General features: G+C 33.1%; 1 protein-coding gene across 2 annotated transcripts in view; it reads left to right on the top strand.

The window, feature by feature from the left end:
- Positions 1 to 18024, top strand: part of LOC129749916 (cAMP-dependent protein kinase catalytic subunit PRKX) — a 293573-nt gene that overhangs the window by 254135 nt on the left and 21414 nt on the right. For both annotated transcript variants that reach the window (XM_055745041.1, XM_055745042.1), the window contains exons 4-5: positions 13251 to 13419; positions 13904 to 14259. In XM_055745041.1, coding sequence (XP_055601016.1) covers positions 13251 to 13419; positions 13904 to 14259 — 525 coding nt within the window. The remainder of the gene's footprint in view (positions 1 to 13250; positions 13420 to 13903; positions 14260 to 18024) is intronic.

Below are 18024 nucleotides of genomic sequence, written 5' to 3'. Positions count from 1 at the left end.
CAAAAATGACAAAAATGACAAAAATGACAAAAATGACAAAAATGACAAAAATGACAAAAATGACAAAAATGACAAAAATGACAAAAATGACAAAAATGACAAAAATGACAAAAATGACAAAAATGACAAAAATGACAAAAATGACAAAAATGACAAAAATGACAAAAATGACGAAAATGGCAAAAATGGCAAAAATGACAAAAATGACAAAAATGGCAAAAATGATAAAAATGATAAAAAAAACAAAAAAGACAAAAATTCAAAAAATGACAAAAAAAATCCAAAAATGACAAAAATGACCAAAACTGACAAAAAACAATAAAAATGACAGAAATGACCGAAATGATAAAAATGATAAAAATGACAAAAACGGCAAATATGACCATAAAATGACGAAAATGACAAAAATAAAAAACATGACAAAAATGACAAAAATGACAAAAATGCAAAAATGACACAAATGATAAAAATGACGTAAATGACAAAAATGATTTTTGTCATTTTTGGCAAAAATCACAAAAATGACAAAAATGACAAAAATTACGAAAATGACAAAAATCACGAAAATGACAAAATTCACAGATAATGTCATAACTGACGAAAATGACAAAAATAACGAAAATGACAAAAATGACAAAGATGAAAAAAATGACAAAAAAAGACAAGAATGACGCAAATGACAAAAATGATAAAAATGACAAAAATGGAAAAATGGCGAAAATGACAAAATTGAAAAAAAAATGACAAAATTGACAAAAATGACCAAAATGACAGAAAAAACAAAAATGACAAAAATTTAAAAAATGCAGAATGACAAAAGTGACAAAAATGATACAGAAGTCAATATTTATTTAAATGAAAATAATGGCAGAAATGACAAAAAAAGACAAAATGAAAATAAAAATGACATTAACGACAAAAATGTTAAAATTAACAAAAATTACAAAAATGACAAAAATAACAAAAAATGACACAAATGACAAAAATGACAAGAATGATAAAAATATCAAAAATGACAAAAATAACAGATATTTAAAAAAAATTAAAATAGATGATAAAAATGACCAAATTTACATATTTGACTAATTGACAAAAATGACACAAGTAAGAAAAATGAAAAAAGGTGACAATGTCAAAAATGACACAAATGAGATTTATGACAAAAATGGCAAATATGACAAAAATGAGACAAATGAGACAAAGGTGTTAAAAATGACAAAAAAGAAAAAAATGACAAATATGACTAAAATAACATGAATGACAGATGTGAAAAAATTGACAAAAATGGCAAAAATGACAAAAATGTCGAAAATGACAAAAATTACAAATATGACACAAATGACAGAAATGACGAAAATATCGAAAAATAATGACATATAGGTATAACAAAAATGACAAAAATGATTTTTGAGATTTTTTTCAAAAATGACAAAACTCACAAAAACGACAAAAATTACGAAAATGACAAAAATCACAGAAATGACAAAAATAACAAAAATGACAGAAGTGAAAAAATTGACAAAAAAAAAACAAAAAAAGACAAAAAAGATGAAATGACAAAAGTTACAGGAATGACAAAAATGACAAAAATCACAAAAATAACAACAATGACAAAAAAGACTTAAATTATAAAACTGACAAAAATGACAAAAGTGACAAAAATGATAAAATGACTACTTTTTGACATACAACTTTTTAAATAAAGGGAAAACTTTGAATACCATCTCATTTTCATTATTTGTTGGCTAGAATTTACGGATTTAATGACGAAAATTTCCACAAGTGATGGATGATTTTATCCTAACATCAACTCTTCTCTCATATATTACCATAGAATAGGTGAAATCGAGTATCGAACTCTATTCATCGAATCCATACATGGAACATCGATCATAGAAGAGGAAAAGCGTCTGATTCAATTATTATTTCCCCAATAGAACAGCACTCAATGATATTCAAAGAACCGTTTGAAATAATATCTCCTGCAGAAGTTACTAGAGGAAAGGTTCCTAGTTTGAGTTGATATTATTTTTAAAATTATTTTAAACTGAACTCAAAATATATCTTGTGAATGTAATTTGACTAAAACCAAATAAGTTTAAAATCAAGTAAGTGTAATAGGAAATTTTCATCTTTCTACCATAAAAATTCATCTGAACAAATGTTCTGAATAAGAGCTAGGATATTGAATATCCGAATCACTTCAGATAAATGTATGCTCCTGACTGACTCGGCGATTGAGAGATGGTTTCTGCTGATGAGTTATTCACACCGTGATTGATTCGTTCAAATTGTGGTGTTTCTTCGGGAACTTTTTTTTTTTATCTGTGTGAGCCAAAGAGACAAACGCAACAAAAATGAGGGCAAAAAAGCAAACGGGTCCTATAATTTTGTTGCAAATAAATAGGACTGATTGAATCTGGATGCTTCTGTCTGAGTGCGTCGTCATTGATCTTGTTGGGAATAAGTGGGGTTAGGGTATGTTAAATTTTAGTTTATTGTCAGAATAAGACCGACTTACGACTTAACGACTTAAACGAGAAATTCTTCAAAAGTAAAATATCATCAAACAAGACTTGGTATCTTGGGATTTGAAATTCGAATTTTGGAGCATCCTTGAAAATAATTATAAGGATACCATTTTAAAGCAGAACTTCCTAAGATAAAGCCATTCAGAGACTAAAATCTGTCTCCGATTTTGATACCTTTGGTAAAATTCCTAGATTTTATCAATGCATTCTATTGTTGTTAGTTGGATTAGTTGTCCTGGGGGGATGTTTGACAATGAGACAGAATCGGAAAGGAAGACTTCCCAGAAAACAACAAAGCGCCCGTCGTCATTTTCGAGAAAGAATTCCTTCGGCGCACGCGAAAACGTGTCCGCCATGATGAATGATGATTGATTGCTTGAATGACAAAAAATATTGCTAGGTAGGTCGGTTCAAAGGAAAAACTTAAGAAGGACAACCTCCTCCATCTCCATTTGATGATTAAGCGAAATTGACAGACTATACCTATTAATTTGCTTACTTGAGCTTTTATCGGGAAGGTCGGCTATCTGTGCGGATATCGTTTTACAAAAGCTGCTGACACCCGCCTGCCCGCCACCGGTAAACAAAGAATAGGGTCAAGAAAATGGTTCAATTTTATTTCCCGGTATTGGTTCTTCTTGGAGAGGCACGTGTCACTAGCCATTTGAAGGAAGAATGTCTAACAGAGGCATGACTGAAGTAAACTTTTAAAAACAATTTTGAAATACGTGTTATAAACTACTTAAAACTTAATTTTCTAAGGAGCCTTTCAATGACAGGCTCTTTTACTGATATTTAATAAAACCATATAACATTTGTTTGTCGATGACTACACGCAAGAAGACGACATATATGTGTAGGGAGCGCTTCATTATTTTTGCTCACCACTCATTAGGGTGCCAGCAAAAATACTCATCCTGAATATCAAAAACTTTCCATTTAAGTGTAGTTTATTGGTGCAAAAACTGACGTATGTAAACTACAGCTTGATCGGACTTGATTCAGGGATGCCTCAAAGGGCTCAAAGTTTCGAGTTTTTGACCCTCCAAAATCATCTTCGCGTGATCAAAAGAAAACTTGGAAATTAAAATGTCTTAAAAATGCATAAAACGTCGAAATCTAGTGTTGGGTGTTTTTTTTTTTGAAAACCAGTAGATTACTATGAAATGTGTGAGTATATGCTTGTAAAAAAACTCACAATTCATTCAAAATCGCAATGGAGCAATATGTTTAGAATACACTTGAAGCCTCACCTAAAAGTGGAAGATCAGTGAATTTCTTCATTTTAAGTGGCTCATGTACGTTTCACTTGTCCCTCAATAAGTTTCAATCTTCACTAGCTTATCACTTGAGTATTAAGTGACTGGCACTTGAAATTCTACTGAATGTCAACTTACTTCGCCGCTCATTTCAATTTCATTACATGCTCATTTAAAATTCAATTGACCAGTCACTTAAGTCAAATGACTGGTCACTTAACCCTTTAATGCATAGTGTTGTTTTAAAACAACACTAATCTAAATCCAAATATCTCGGAAATGCGCGGACATTTTTTAAAGATGTATGGACAAAAAATGTTCTTGAGATTAAAAGGAATTAGCTCATGGTATTTTTCATTACGGTATCTCATTGTTTTTGTGAGATATCGAACAAAGTAGGCGGAAAAAATGCAAAATTCAAATTTATTTATTTTTTCGAAAAAAGTAGTTTTTGGAAAATTGCTGATATTTCTTCAGATTCGCAAATTCTATCAAATTTTTTAACCTCAATCAATCACAAACACCTTCCTGCACCCAATTGAGAAGGTTTTGAAGAAATTTGCGAAATCGTTTTGAAATGAATTAAGAATTTCAAAAAATATTTTTCAACTTTGATGGGCCATAACTTTTACAATACTAAAAAGAACGACTTCAAACCTCTTGAGTTGTGTTATTCGAATTAAAATGTTATTATTTCACTGAATCAATAACTGATATTCCCATTTAAAAAAAGTCATGCATTAAAGGGTTAAAATTCAAATGAATGTACGGGTAGCGAATGACAGCTACATATGTTGTGAACGGTTGTTAGATCAATTGACTTTGTTTTGTTTGTTTTGCCTAGTGTTGCCAAAATAACAAACGTAGCCATTGACGTTTATTTTATTTTATTTAACTTCAGTGTTACCGAATACAACTAATATTTAATTTTTCATCTCATCCCTACATTCCTTTTCACCTCTGATCTCAATTAAAACTTTTTCGCATCGACCTTTGCTTTTTTCTCTAGAACAAAATTTTATTTAGGGTGATTTGCAAATCGTTGTCCCCTAACCCTGCACAGCATGACTTAAATTGTCAATATTTCAGCTGTTTTTTTAACTTTTCCTCAAAAATTATGATCTATATTTAACCAGAAAAAATGTCGGTTCGTGCAACAATTGGTTCGCTCAATCTCCCCCAGCCCCATTGTTGTATAAAAGTCCGTTATAAGATTTGTATGGAAAGTTTAAATTTTTTTAAATCGTATACCTCCAAAAACTTTGTTTAGTTGTTTTGGAAGCGATTGATTAAGTCCTGAATAATTACAACTTGTTTTGAATTAGTAAGGAGACTTGTACGGAAAAATCCAAATTTGCATTCAAAAACCGTCAGAGATGTACTGAAAGTTCAAAAAATGATATTCATTGTCATGCAGAAAATTTAAAACAGGTAAATATTTTTTAATTTTAGTGTTTTAACAGCAAATTTGAAAGTTGGTTAACCGTAAGATGAAAATAAGAATCGCATTATATTGCTTTGCATAGCCAATAAGTGTGTTGATTTAAAACTTTCGCAAAAACATGTCATGGAATTATTGAAGGCTCCAGAAAGCAAATCCTGCAATTTCACAATACTTTTCAGTGGATTCCGAATTTTTATTTTGAAATGGTTATAATTTTTTTCATGAAATACTTTGCTTCTTCTCATGTTGGCATGTTGGTCCTTCTTCCATACAAATTGTCATACAAAATTGAACACGTTCATTGACTACATGCAACTTAAACAACTCGAATTTCCTATTGATATGACATGTTTTTTTCTGATAAAGTGGATTAGTAATTTTAGTAATTTCTGTACTCCAAACTTATTATTTTCTACTCCATATTTTTTGCACTCAATGAGGATTTTTAATAATTAATTCAATAATTCAAATACACTTTATATATCCATAAGTTTATTTTTTCTACCGGCAAATCTTAAAATTGTAGATTTGAAATTATTAAACTCGTGGAAAAAACATATGTAGGTATATATGAAAGTCGGTAACTTGTATTGCCACAGTGGTCCAGAAATGAAATTTAGCGGGAAACAATTATTTGCGCTCTCGCCTTAGGTTTAATACATTTGATGTCCAAGACAAAGTTGTACAACATTACAAGGCGCTACTTTTAAATGAAACATTTTTAGGGTGGTTCATAAAACTCCTTTGATACGAAATTTATTTTTTTACTGTAATGAGATTGCGCTGTATTATGTTAAGCAATTTTGCAGAACAACATATTTGATGAAACTTTGTAGAAGACTTTGAATGTCTATCTATTAACGTTTAAGTTTTATGATGATTTTTCGTGTACAAGTTAGGGTGGTCCTACAAAAACAAGTTTTTTTGTTAAAACTTTGTTGGGTATCAATTTATCAAAATCATGTGTTCGGCAAGTATTTAGCAAATCATTATGCGCATCTTTTGTAGCAAACAGATCTCTAATATCTGCTTTTGATTCGCAGTTATCATGAATTTTGTGTTAAAAAATGGCCGTTTTGTATGAGCCATAACATCAAATTGAGCAAACTAAAAAATTCAAACTCTAATTTGTTTGAAAGAACATGTTAAAATCTACATTATATAAAAAAAACTGGAGAGGTGTTTTTTGTTTGAAGCTTTTTATTAACATTTGAACTTGACCAAAATTGCAATTTTTCATATAACGTTTCTATATTATTTTTGATTGCTTTGGGCTGCGTGAGGAATAACCGTACGCATCGTAACATTTATATCGTCATTATAGTTAACAGATCTGAACAATTGTTTTAAAAACGCACCCTAACTTGTACACGAAAAATCATCATAAAATCTAAACGTTAATAGATAGACATTCAAAGTCTTCTACAAAGTTTCATCAATTATGTTGTTCTACATAATTGCTGAACATAATACAGCGCTATCTCATTACAGTAAAAGCATAATTTTCGTATCAAAGGAGTTTTATGGACCACCCTAAAGTTTCATTTAAAAGTAGCACCTTGTAATGTTGTACAACTTTGTCTTAATCACTAAATGTCTTAAACCTAAGGCAAGAGCGCAAAAATTGTTTACCGCTAAATTTCATTTCTGGACCACTGCACAATGGGGAAAAAAGTGTACAAACCGCGAAGAAATTCAATATCTTTCGCCCTACATGACCCAAATCTATGAAATCATACTTTTCTTTCGTGAAAATTTCCGAAGAATCGATTGGACATAGTTTCAAACGCCGCACTAGCTTACGAACGGAGATATAGTGCCTTTTAACCCCTAATTTCTCTATATTTTGTAAACATTCCAGAAAAACACTGATTTAAACCAGAGAATTTTGAACGAAACCTATCGTGTGAAATTTTTTTTCTGAGGAATCGAATGAAGGTTGTTTTGGCCACCGCATGCTTCAGAAAATGGAGTTATGGCTGTTTTTACCCTCAATTCCCCTACATTTTCCAATGATTTCAGAAAAAATGTAGGGGAATTGAGAAAAAATCAGCCATAACTCCATATTTCAAAGCGTACGGTGGTTCAAACAGTCTTCATTGGATTCCTCGGAAAAAATTGCATAAGATAAGTCTCGTTTGATTCAAAATTTTCAAGTCCGATCATGGTTTTTCTTAACTTTTTGAAAAATGAAAGGGAATTGAGGGTAAAACAGCCATAACTCCTATTTCCGGTGCGTGCGGTGTGTCAAAGAGACTTCGTTGCGTTCCTCGAAAAAAATCACACATGATACGTTTTATTTGGTTCAAAATTTTCCAGTCGAACATGCTTTTCCTGAGCTATTGAAAAATGTAGGGAAATTGAGGGTAAAACAGCCATAACTTCTGTTACCGATGCGTGCAGTGGCTCAAATAGGCTTCGTTGGATTCCTTGGAAAAAATTACATAGGATAAAATCCATTTGGTTAAAAATTTTCAAGTCCGAACATGCTTTTTTTCTGAAATCATTGGAAAATGTAGGGGAATTCAGGGTAAAAACAGTCATAACTCCATTTTCCAAAGCGTGCGGTGGCTCAAACAGCTTTCATTGAATTCTTCGGAAAAAATCACACAAGATACGTCCCAAAAGACTCAACATTTTCTAGTCCGAACATGCATTTTTTTAACAATTTGAAAAATTGAGGGAAATTGAAGGTAAAACAGCCATAACTTCATTTTACGAAGCGTGACAGTCACTGGAGACATCTAAGCTTTATTTGGCCCTTATCATCCAGAAAAATAAACAGTCATAGCTTTGTCAAAACTTAATTTTATCCAAAACAGTTTTTCAGATGGAAAACTCTTGAGAAACATTTCTATGTGATGTGATTGTTTCCTGAAGATTGATGAAATGCTACTGAGGTTACTGTTGGGGTGCGGTCCAAACCCTGCTTGGACCTCGCAGAGGACTGTATGGGGAGATAAATTCTCCGATGGGGGGCAAACCTTGGGCTCCTGGTTGGGTTGGGTATTCCGTGGGGGGTGTTGGGTTGTCCCTTGTGATAGTAGCAATCTCTGCTCCAGCGGCAGTAAGTAAAACTCCGATCGTTTCACAAATTAGGCACACATTTATTTAGGCAAGAATTAAACGTTTATCTTGGCTCAAACACACTACTTTTAAAACGACTTTATTAAATTACGAAACTACATTTAACATATATTTAATGGCAATAATTTACTCTAAACTGGGTCTAACTTGACCTGTACCAAATCGCTCCTAAGACTGAATATAATAACAATAGAAAATGGTGAATCTTTTTAAGGGTTTTTTTTCTTCATTTTTTGTTATCTTCTCGAACTACGGTTTGACGATCAGCTGTTCCGCTCGTCATTTTACGCCTTTCCTTAAGACCTTCTGCTTCGTGGGTTTTCGATTATCGACCATCGCAGCATCGTGTTTAGGGTCCATAGATAGTCTACCAACAGTTACATTAGTTAGAAATAAACCCACTTACATGAAAAAGATATTCAAATCAATAAACTTTTCGAAAAGATATATTCTTATACAAAATTGTATATCATGAGCATAAATCAGTCAAACGATCAGAAACATTGGGCGGGGTTGTGTCCATTTTCAAGTTTTTAATCAAATCACACCTTCTTCATAGTGGTAAAGGGGGGCAAAACAGATCACGTTCTTTAATCTTTCCACCTGTAAATAGGCACTTAAAAATTAGGCATTAAATACCTTCTATCCCATTCTATGAGATCTAAAACACATACAATTTTATGTTGGTAGGACATATAAAGAAATAAGCTCAACACTGGGCAAATAAGGTCAAATAACACTCTACTCAAATGGCTTCGGCTAAATTAAGAGGTAGATTTAAGTTTCTGAGAAAACTGCACGTGTAATACATGTTATTCCAGACACTGAAACCGTCGGCTTTGTTGTTTTTAGATTTTGGGACAGAATTTTCCAATTGTGCATTGGACGGTTTATATAGAAGACACCCCCTCCCCCCTTCAAAAGGGCCGTCTCCAAATTAGATAGCATTTGAACTAGAAGTTATCATGATAAGCTTCCGTAAAAACTATGATTTTGCTTGATTTTTATTTCACCAGTTCCCTGATATTTGAAAAAAAAATTTTTTGGCAACCCTGCTCGCAAGAATAGATCAATGACAGACTTTGTTTTGTTCACTGAACCCAAATTCACTCTTAAAATACACATGATTTTTCACTTAAAAACAAGGATCCAGTGATTTGCTTCCATTCAATTGCGACATATACATTTCACTTGGCAGTCACTTAAATTTCAAGTGAATTCATCCACATTCACTTCAGTCGTCACTTGAATTTGAAGTGAGAAAAAATATTCACTTCCCCATCACTTAAATTTCAAGTGAATGTCGGGTTGTAATTGTGTTTATTTTCAGAGTTCAACATAGCAAATTCTAAAGAGCAGCGTTTAAAGCCTATGTTGGATTTGGATTTTCCCAATTCTTTACTAGGCGATTTTGGCGGTAGTTTATGTTAAACGTGATGTAAGAAAATTTATTCAAAGGTGTTATCATGTTTCAGCTTGTGGGTTGGACTGGACAGATTTTCTGGTTTGCAGCAGGGAAGATTTAGAAGTCGCACCATCCGCAGTTACCGATCTGCCTTGGGATTACGATGGAATTTTTCAATCAATAAATTTATGGCGAAAGCGCAATGTAAGTATTTGAAATCGAAGTGGTGTTCTATAATTGTTCTTTTATTTGAAAAGGCGAGAGATAATTAACTAGAAACTTACTTAGAAATTCAGATAAATTTCACTCGAACATCATAGTGTAATTCACTTGACCGGTCACTTAAATGCAGTGTTCGGCACTATAGCGCTGAACCGCTAATCGCTAATTAGTCCGCTAACTTTTTGTTAGCGGATTAATTCTGCCGCTAAATTTTTGATAAGCTAGCGAATTAAAAAGTTCCGCTATTTTATGGTTCCGCTAATTGAAGACCGCTAATCCTATGTTTTTTTTAAACTCGTGGATCACTGCAGATAGAAGTAGGTATTTATACTTTTAGTCATTTATCAGGCTAATCAGGCACTTCGAATGGTCTCAATGGAAGAGTGCTTACAAGTTTCAAATGATAGGAATATTTTGGGTCACCTCACACCACAGTCACGCAGATTAACCAAGATGGGTAAACAGCAGTTGATTCGATCTGTCGACATTCAGTCATGTTGATTGCTTCGTTGCGTTTGTTAACCTTTAATTCATAGAACAGCTGAGACCTAAGCTTGCCTTTACATTTTAGAACACTGATAGTTTGTAAGCAAGGATAACAAGCATCACCACACTCCACCATGTTCTCCTCGCCTACATACTGTAAAAGTCAGAAAACCTAGTATTTTAATGACCTTGAGATTAACTTCAAAATGCGTTTAGTACTTCTTTGGCAATAGTCAAAGAAGAAGAATCTAATGAAAGTTGCTCAAAAATATCAAACTTTTTTACATACTTTAATTGATTTATTGTTTTCAAGTAGTTGAAATATTAACATTTCAAAAGTTAGTTCTTTATTTTTATTTCACAGATCAGTTCATATAAAATAAGAAAAAAATCACAAGAGAAAAAATTTACATTGTAAAGCAATATGTGCATTGAATTGTTCGTTTTGCTTTCGATTTAGGTTCGAATAGATATTGTATGAACATTCACGTTTGGAAACGCTTCTAACATGAGAGTCATACAAGTTTGGAAGAGGTGAAAACTAGTTGAAGATTTTACAAAAAAACTACACTATGATTGCTACACTATTTCCAATTTCGGTGTAACATTTGTACTGTACATTCAAAAAACACGAAATTAATTTTTTTTTTGGTTTACGTTTTTTGTTGGGTTAGCAGTTAGCAGTTAGCGATTAGCGCTTTAAGCTTTAAGCGATAACTTTTTCAGCACATTTAGCGGTTTTAATTAGCGATCGCTAACATTGACTAAATTAGCGATTCAATAAGCTGCGCTAATTTTTCAGTTAGCGATGCCGAACACTGCTTAAATGAATTCACTTGATCCATCACTTAAAATTCAACGAAATTACGTATGGCGAGAATTCACTACAGATGTCACTTATTTTTCAAGTGAAAATTATTTTTCGTGTTTGTTTTGCCTAGTGTTGCCAAAATAACTAACGTTGCCATAAACATTTATTTTATTGTATTTATCTTCAGTGTTGCCGAATACAATTATTATTTTTTTAGATTATATTTGATTTATATTCTGCATATCTTTCATCTAATCCCTACAGATAACTGATCAAGCGAGGGAAATCAAATATGGCATGCGAGGCTGTTTGGGGGAGGGGGCTTCCATATAACTTTTTGCATGACTGAAGAAATAATCGAGCAAATGAAACTAAATTAGGTATGGGAGAATATTTGGATATGGGAAAAGACTATGGCTGTTAGAGACCCCTCCCTGATCCCAGTTCACAAATAGGAAGAGACCACAGTTTTTTTTAAAGATGTCGAGAGTTAATCAGTCAATAGGCCCCGAATTTGGTATGGGATTGTATTTTGATACGAGTAATGTTTCTATCATTTTTTGAGATTCTTCCATTTTTCCTTTTAGTGAGAGGGAACCTCATATATTTTTATTGCATATCGATAGAATTAGTCATACGAAAGAAACCAACTTTAGTAGGGGAGGGTTTTTGGGATGGAAAAATGTTTCTATAATTATTCGGGAACCCTCCAGGGTTCAAGCTCGATAACATTTTAAGCAAATGAGGTCAAATTTGTCATATGGGAATAAAAATTTAGACTCCTCCTTTGTTATCAGTTGGGAGCTTGAAGATGAAAAGTGCACCATATTTTTTTTTAATAACTCGAGAAATGATCGAGCAAATTTAGCATAGAAGGGATTGTGGTACGAGAACCGTTTTCTTGATTATTAAACAGGGGGACCCTCAAAATTTTATTTTCAATGACTTGGAAAGTGATCAAGCAAATAGAAAAATTTGGCTTGGTAGAGGAATTTCAAACAAGTAATACATTTATTGTGGCCGAATTCAGGAACTTATGAATAAATGAATCTGTATTCATTGTCTTGATTTTAGATACAAAATAATGATTGGAAAACAAAGTTTAGGATAGGTTTTGAAGACAGAAAAGAATATTCAATTTCCATCAATTTTAGAAGGCATGGCAAATGAAACCGGATCAGCTAGTATACTCGTAAGATGTTACGAATTGAAGTTCTATTTTCATAAACTTTTTTCACACGTGATAAAGCACTCATATTAAATGATTTGATCCGGTCTAGGGAAACAATTTCATAGGAAGGCATAAATTTCTTCTCATAATTTTATCCTACAGCAGCGCATACAGTCAATTAAGTGAAGGGCCTTAGGAGGAACAATATTATTAGACTGGCTGCCTATCATCCGAGATTGAAGTAACTAGCGAAGGTGAGGTAATAACTTTCTGATCCGCACTTAGCAGCTCCACGTGCCAGGATATTCCTTAGCCCGTTGACATTGTTTACTTATAGCCCATTCGCTGAAGGAGGGAGAGGAAAAACGCATCTTCATTATCTCAATGACGAGCTTTGTTTCATATTTCCCGCTCAGAACAGTAGGGATATATTTATCATTCATAATCCTGTTATATAACTACAGATGTAGCAACTTAAATTTGAAAAAATGAATTAAGAAATTTTTAGATTCCCAATTTTAATTTCAGTATAATGATCTTTTATTATTAGAACATTTTTGATAACAGGATAGGAAAATTTAATTGCACTTCAACAACAATAATGTAGAAAAAATTCAAATTAATTAGCGCGTTTCGCTTTCGAATGGATTTGATTATATTCTAACCGTGTTTTAATCCCAATCCTATCGATTGGCGAGAAAGCAATTATTTTCCCCCACATTGTTGTTTTAATCCTTTTTTTCTTCTTATTTCTTCGGAGACAATCAAGCTCGATTTAATTGCACATTTTTCATTACTGACGGTTTTCTATTTTTGCGCTTTTTTTTCTTCCAGGAACGGGAACCTTCGGACGGGTGTGCCTCTGCCGGGACAAGGTAACGGACAAGTACTGGGCGATGAAGATTCTGGCCATGGCCGACGTCATCCGGTTGAAGCAGATCGAGCACGTCAAAAACGAAAAGAACATTCTGGAGGAAATCGACCATCCCTTCATTGTGAATATGTAAGCGTGCGACCGATTTTGAAAACTAACATAAGTGTTACACATCAAGTCGAATGCCAAACTTAAAGTTCAGTTTATTTTTTAAACAATAAACAAAATCATTTGAAAGAAACTAGGAATTCAATCAGACAAACAAAGCTAATATCTGGTTTTTTTTTTCAATTGCCTTATAAAAGAAAATCACCGGTTGTCTCTGAAAAAAAGTAGATCACACATTAAGGGCAAATATATGTTTAAACTGATAAAAATAAAGAGTGAAGCTACCGTATCTTTCGAATAGAGTGAACTAAGATAAGACCAAGTTGAAGGCAGTTCAAAAATTTGCGTAAAGCTTCCGGATGTTCTTAAGCCTGACCTAGTAAGATATGAAAACTGATATCAGCCTCTCAGCGGTATCCGGTTTTGATTCAACTTTCTTCTCCTGTCTTCTTGATAACAAAAGCATCTACCTGATAAATTTTAATTTTTTTTTCAATTTTTCTAGGCGATGGCACGCCAAAGACGACTGCTGTTTGTACATGCTGTTCGAGTACGTCAGTGGAGGAGAGCTATTTTCATATCTCCGGAATGCTGGACGGTTTGATAATGCCACCTCAAATTTCTACGCGTGTGAGATTGTTCTGGCCCTCGAATATCTGCATGCTCTGTCGATAGTCTATCGGGATTTGAAGCCGGAGAATTTGCTGTTGGATCGGGAGGGACATCTGAAGATTACCGATTTCGGTTTTGCCAAAAAGTTAAAGGATCGGACGTGGACGCTCTGTGGAACGCCGGAATATCTGGCGCCGGAGATCATTCAATCCAAGGGTCACAACAAAGCCGTTGATTGGTGGGCGTTGGGTAAGTAGACAAAAAAATCGATCTTTTAATCTATTTCTCTTAATTTCTTTATTTCGGGCAAGGGGAGGAATATAAATTAAAAATTGGAATTTGAATTTCAAATAAATAGTATTAGGATTGCTGATGATATTTAAAATAAATATTATGTGCCAAAATCTGAAAGAATCAATGCTAGAATGTTCTGTCCTTCTTTTTACTCTTTGTCCTACCCTCCTACTTTTGACCCGGAATTTCATAATTTTTTGACATGTGGTTGGACTATAATCTATTCCGTTTTATTAAACTACGAAACATTGTAATTGTTAGTAAATGAGCAAAGAAGCCACGGTAGATTTTTTTATTCTACATCAAACTGCCCGAAATTTATATGAGAAAAAAGTTTGTAAATTGTTATGCGCTGCAGGCTTATATTGATCCTAAGCCTAGAACAATGTATCATGCTAAATTTGGGCCAGATCGGATCAAGTGAAGAGGTCATTTAACGAGTCTAAAGTTTGTATGGAATTTTGAAACATTTTGTTCTGGAGGAACATGAAAATCCAGTTTTTCATAAATAAGGGGACGAACCTTTCGGCCGATTTCTTTTGAATATGGTTTTTCCTAAAGCCTCAACTATGACAAATATTTCATCCGAAGACTGCATTTCGATTCGATTTACGATAAAAAATTTATTAAACTTCAAAAATCGGGTAACTTTTTTCAGGGTGATATTCATCACTGTTAATGCTGTGTCAAAATGTTCGAAACAGTGTCTCTCGTTAATCGTGATGAATATCACCCTTTCAAAAAATCGATTTTTTTATTTTTTTATTTTCTTATTGTAAAACATTTCAAGAATGTTGTGTCAAATTTTCAAGTCAATTGAAGCAAAACTGTAGAAGTTGTAGGCCTTTATCTCCTCCTATCTAATACTGCAAGAAAGCAAGAGCAGAAACTTCAAACGCGTTTTTCTCGAAAGCACATTTTTAAAGTCCGTGGACATCGTCATTTGAAAACTACTTATCCAATTCTTTTCAAATTTGGAACATATTTTCTACATATAAAATACCAGACCCCAACGTTTTTGTTTTTTGTTTTTTTTACTTTGGGGAGATTTTACAGGTTAAAAATGGCGGGTTTTTTAGTTTTTAGTTTTTACTTCAAACAGCCACAAAAATTTCATAAAAAAATTTTTGAGGTAAATAAAAACGTTGGGGTCCAGAAAAACATCTGTTAAAAATATTTTGCTCTGATTTTTTGACTTCAGATGATTCTGTGCTGAGATACAGTGTCCACCGCAAATCCTGTTTTCTAAAAGGCATCCTCGAAAGTGCTCCGTCACCGGCTCATTTTTCAATATTTTTCTACGAAAAAATTACTAAATGTTCTTTTAACAATGCTTTGTATGATGCAAAAAATTTGAATACATTTGTTTGAACGATAGCTCTAGAAAAAAAATCGTGAAAATGGTGATTTTTTTATACCCGTTAGACCCTACCCCCCCCCCCCCCCCCCCTTAAAAAAGATAACCTTTTTTTCATGCTGAATAAATTTTTTGTCTTAACTTAAATCGAAATGCAGTCTTCGGATGAAATATATGTCGTAGTTTAGGCTTTAATAAAAACCGTTTTCAAAAGAAATCGGCCTAAGTGGATCAAAGTTATTCATTGAAAACTGGATTGGGGTGTTCCTCCCGAACAAAATATCCCAAAGTCCCATACAAACCTTAGGCTTGTTGAGCGACCCCTTCCCGTGATCCGATCTGGCCCAAATTTGGCATGAGACCTTGTACTAGGCCTAGGATCAATTTAAGCCTTTAGCGCATAACTTTTTCAAATGTCGGGTCATTTGGGGCACTCGATTCTACATATTTCATTCAAAACCACTGGAACACAACAACTCATTTCCTCCAAAAATATAGATACATCATTACCATCTTCTAATTACGCAGGGGAACATGTTGTTCTATTCTTTTTTTCTAATAATAAAAAAACAGGGTGGTCAGCTGGTTTCCATTTTTAAATTCCCGGTTTTCCCTTGTGAGACTTTATGTTTTTCACGGTTTAGAATACGCGCCTTTTACAAGATTTATTAACCGAGCAAATAGACATGTTATAATATTTGTACGTTAAAATATGTGAAAACTAAAAAATTTCAGTTATTCAATTTTGTAATTCGACTGTACTCACAACTGCGAAAGTTGCAGTGAGACTTGTTAGATTTCGTACCGATAATAAAGTGTTTCAATGTTGAAATGTAAAAGGGTAAGAAAATGATTCCAATATTGCAACGAAAATTGTCACCATTGTCTTAGACTTTGACAACACCTTTTTACAATTTTGACAATTGTTTTCTTACGGAAACTTCTTTATTTTTATAATTTAAATTTTTTGGACGTCTTTTCAAAACCACATTATAATATCATATTATGATATGGTTCAATAAACTTGACATGTTGACGTTCTGGATCTCAAATTCTCAGGGAGATTTCAATTTTCGTTTTACCTATAAGAACCGAAACTTCCATTTGTTGGTAAAACAATTCTGGGGTTCTAAAATCTTTAACATTATGGTGAGGAAAATATATTTTCTGAAACATTTGAGGTATCTATGATTTTCGCTATCTTCGAGAAAATATTTAAACAATGTTTTAAATACAAATATTTTTTCATTTTTAAACTGTGGGTATTTATAAAGTTTAAGGTATTTCACTGTGAAATTTTATGTATTCTTAAAAGAATCATGTTAGATTCGTTAGAATTGGACGCAAAAATAAAGAATTATTGTCATAATTTCTTCCATAGCTCGAAAAGGAACGAATAGCCCATTATGACGTCTTAAAATGAAAGCTGCAACATCAAAAAGGCTGGAAAATTATGTATTTTGCCGAATACTTGATGATACAGTTTTTTTAGATTTCTCATGTAGAAGTTTGCCATTCAAAATATGGTAAAATTTCAATGCTTTTATTTGATTTCATTTGGATAAAGTAACGAATGTGCATTGGAAAAAGGGATCATCAATCTTAAAAATCTCACAAAATAAAATTTATAAAAATAGCCAGATTGAATCAAATTTGAAAATTTAAGAGATCGCAGCAAGTCAGGCTCGGGAACGGACGTGTTTTTTTCAAACGTCGCGTTTTTTCTCGATTGTATTTTCGCGAATATCATTTTTAAGGAGACTTCCGTTTAGAAAGATACATTTTACAAGTGATTGAAATGCATCCAAATAATTGAAATAGGTGCTTTTCATTTCTAAATTTGGTGTTCTGTTGTGCTTGGCTAATCGTTGGTTCTAGAAAAAGGAACTCTACATCTGGTCGTCGTGATTTTCATACTTGAAATCAAATAAGTTAAGTTTCGGTTGGAGGGATATTAATGATCATATGATTGAGCATCACTCGATAAGTGTTTTTCCGTTAAAGTTTTGGTTCTCGTAAAATGCTCATGTTGATTTCTCCCAGTAGAAGAACGGAAAAAACTGGTGGTCTGAGCAACATTTTCTTTCGGCTTGTATTTGCTTTTCTACGGTTCTTGACAGAGCCTACTAATTACCTTCTAAGGTAGGCTTGCCAGATACTTTCAGAAAAAAGCGGGACATTTAACGATAAAAAAGCGGGACACAGCCCAAAAAAAAGCGGGACATTTGGAAAACTCATAAAAAAGCGTTATTGTTTTGTCAAACTTAACGTAAACCGTCAACCAAAGTTATTCATAGAAAGTACACTTAGGATTTTGCTCAGTTTTTCTTACATGACTTCTATTTTCATGGTTTTTTGCCATA

Source organism: Uranotaenia lowii, chromosome 2, assembly GCF_029784155.1.
Source record: "Uranotaenia lowii strain MFRU-FL chromosome 2, ASM2978415v1, whole genome shotgun sequence".
Classification (NCBI taxonomy): domain Eukaryota; kingdom Metazoa; phylum Arthropoda; class Insecta; order Diptera; family Culicidae; genus Uranotaenia; species Uranotaenia lowii.
Note: the sequence above shows the minus strand (reverse complement) of the source record. Positions and strands in the feature narration are given on the sequence as shown.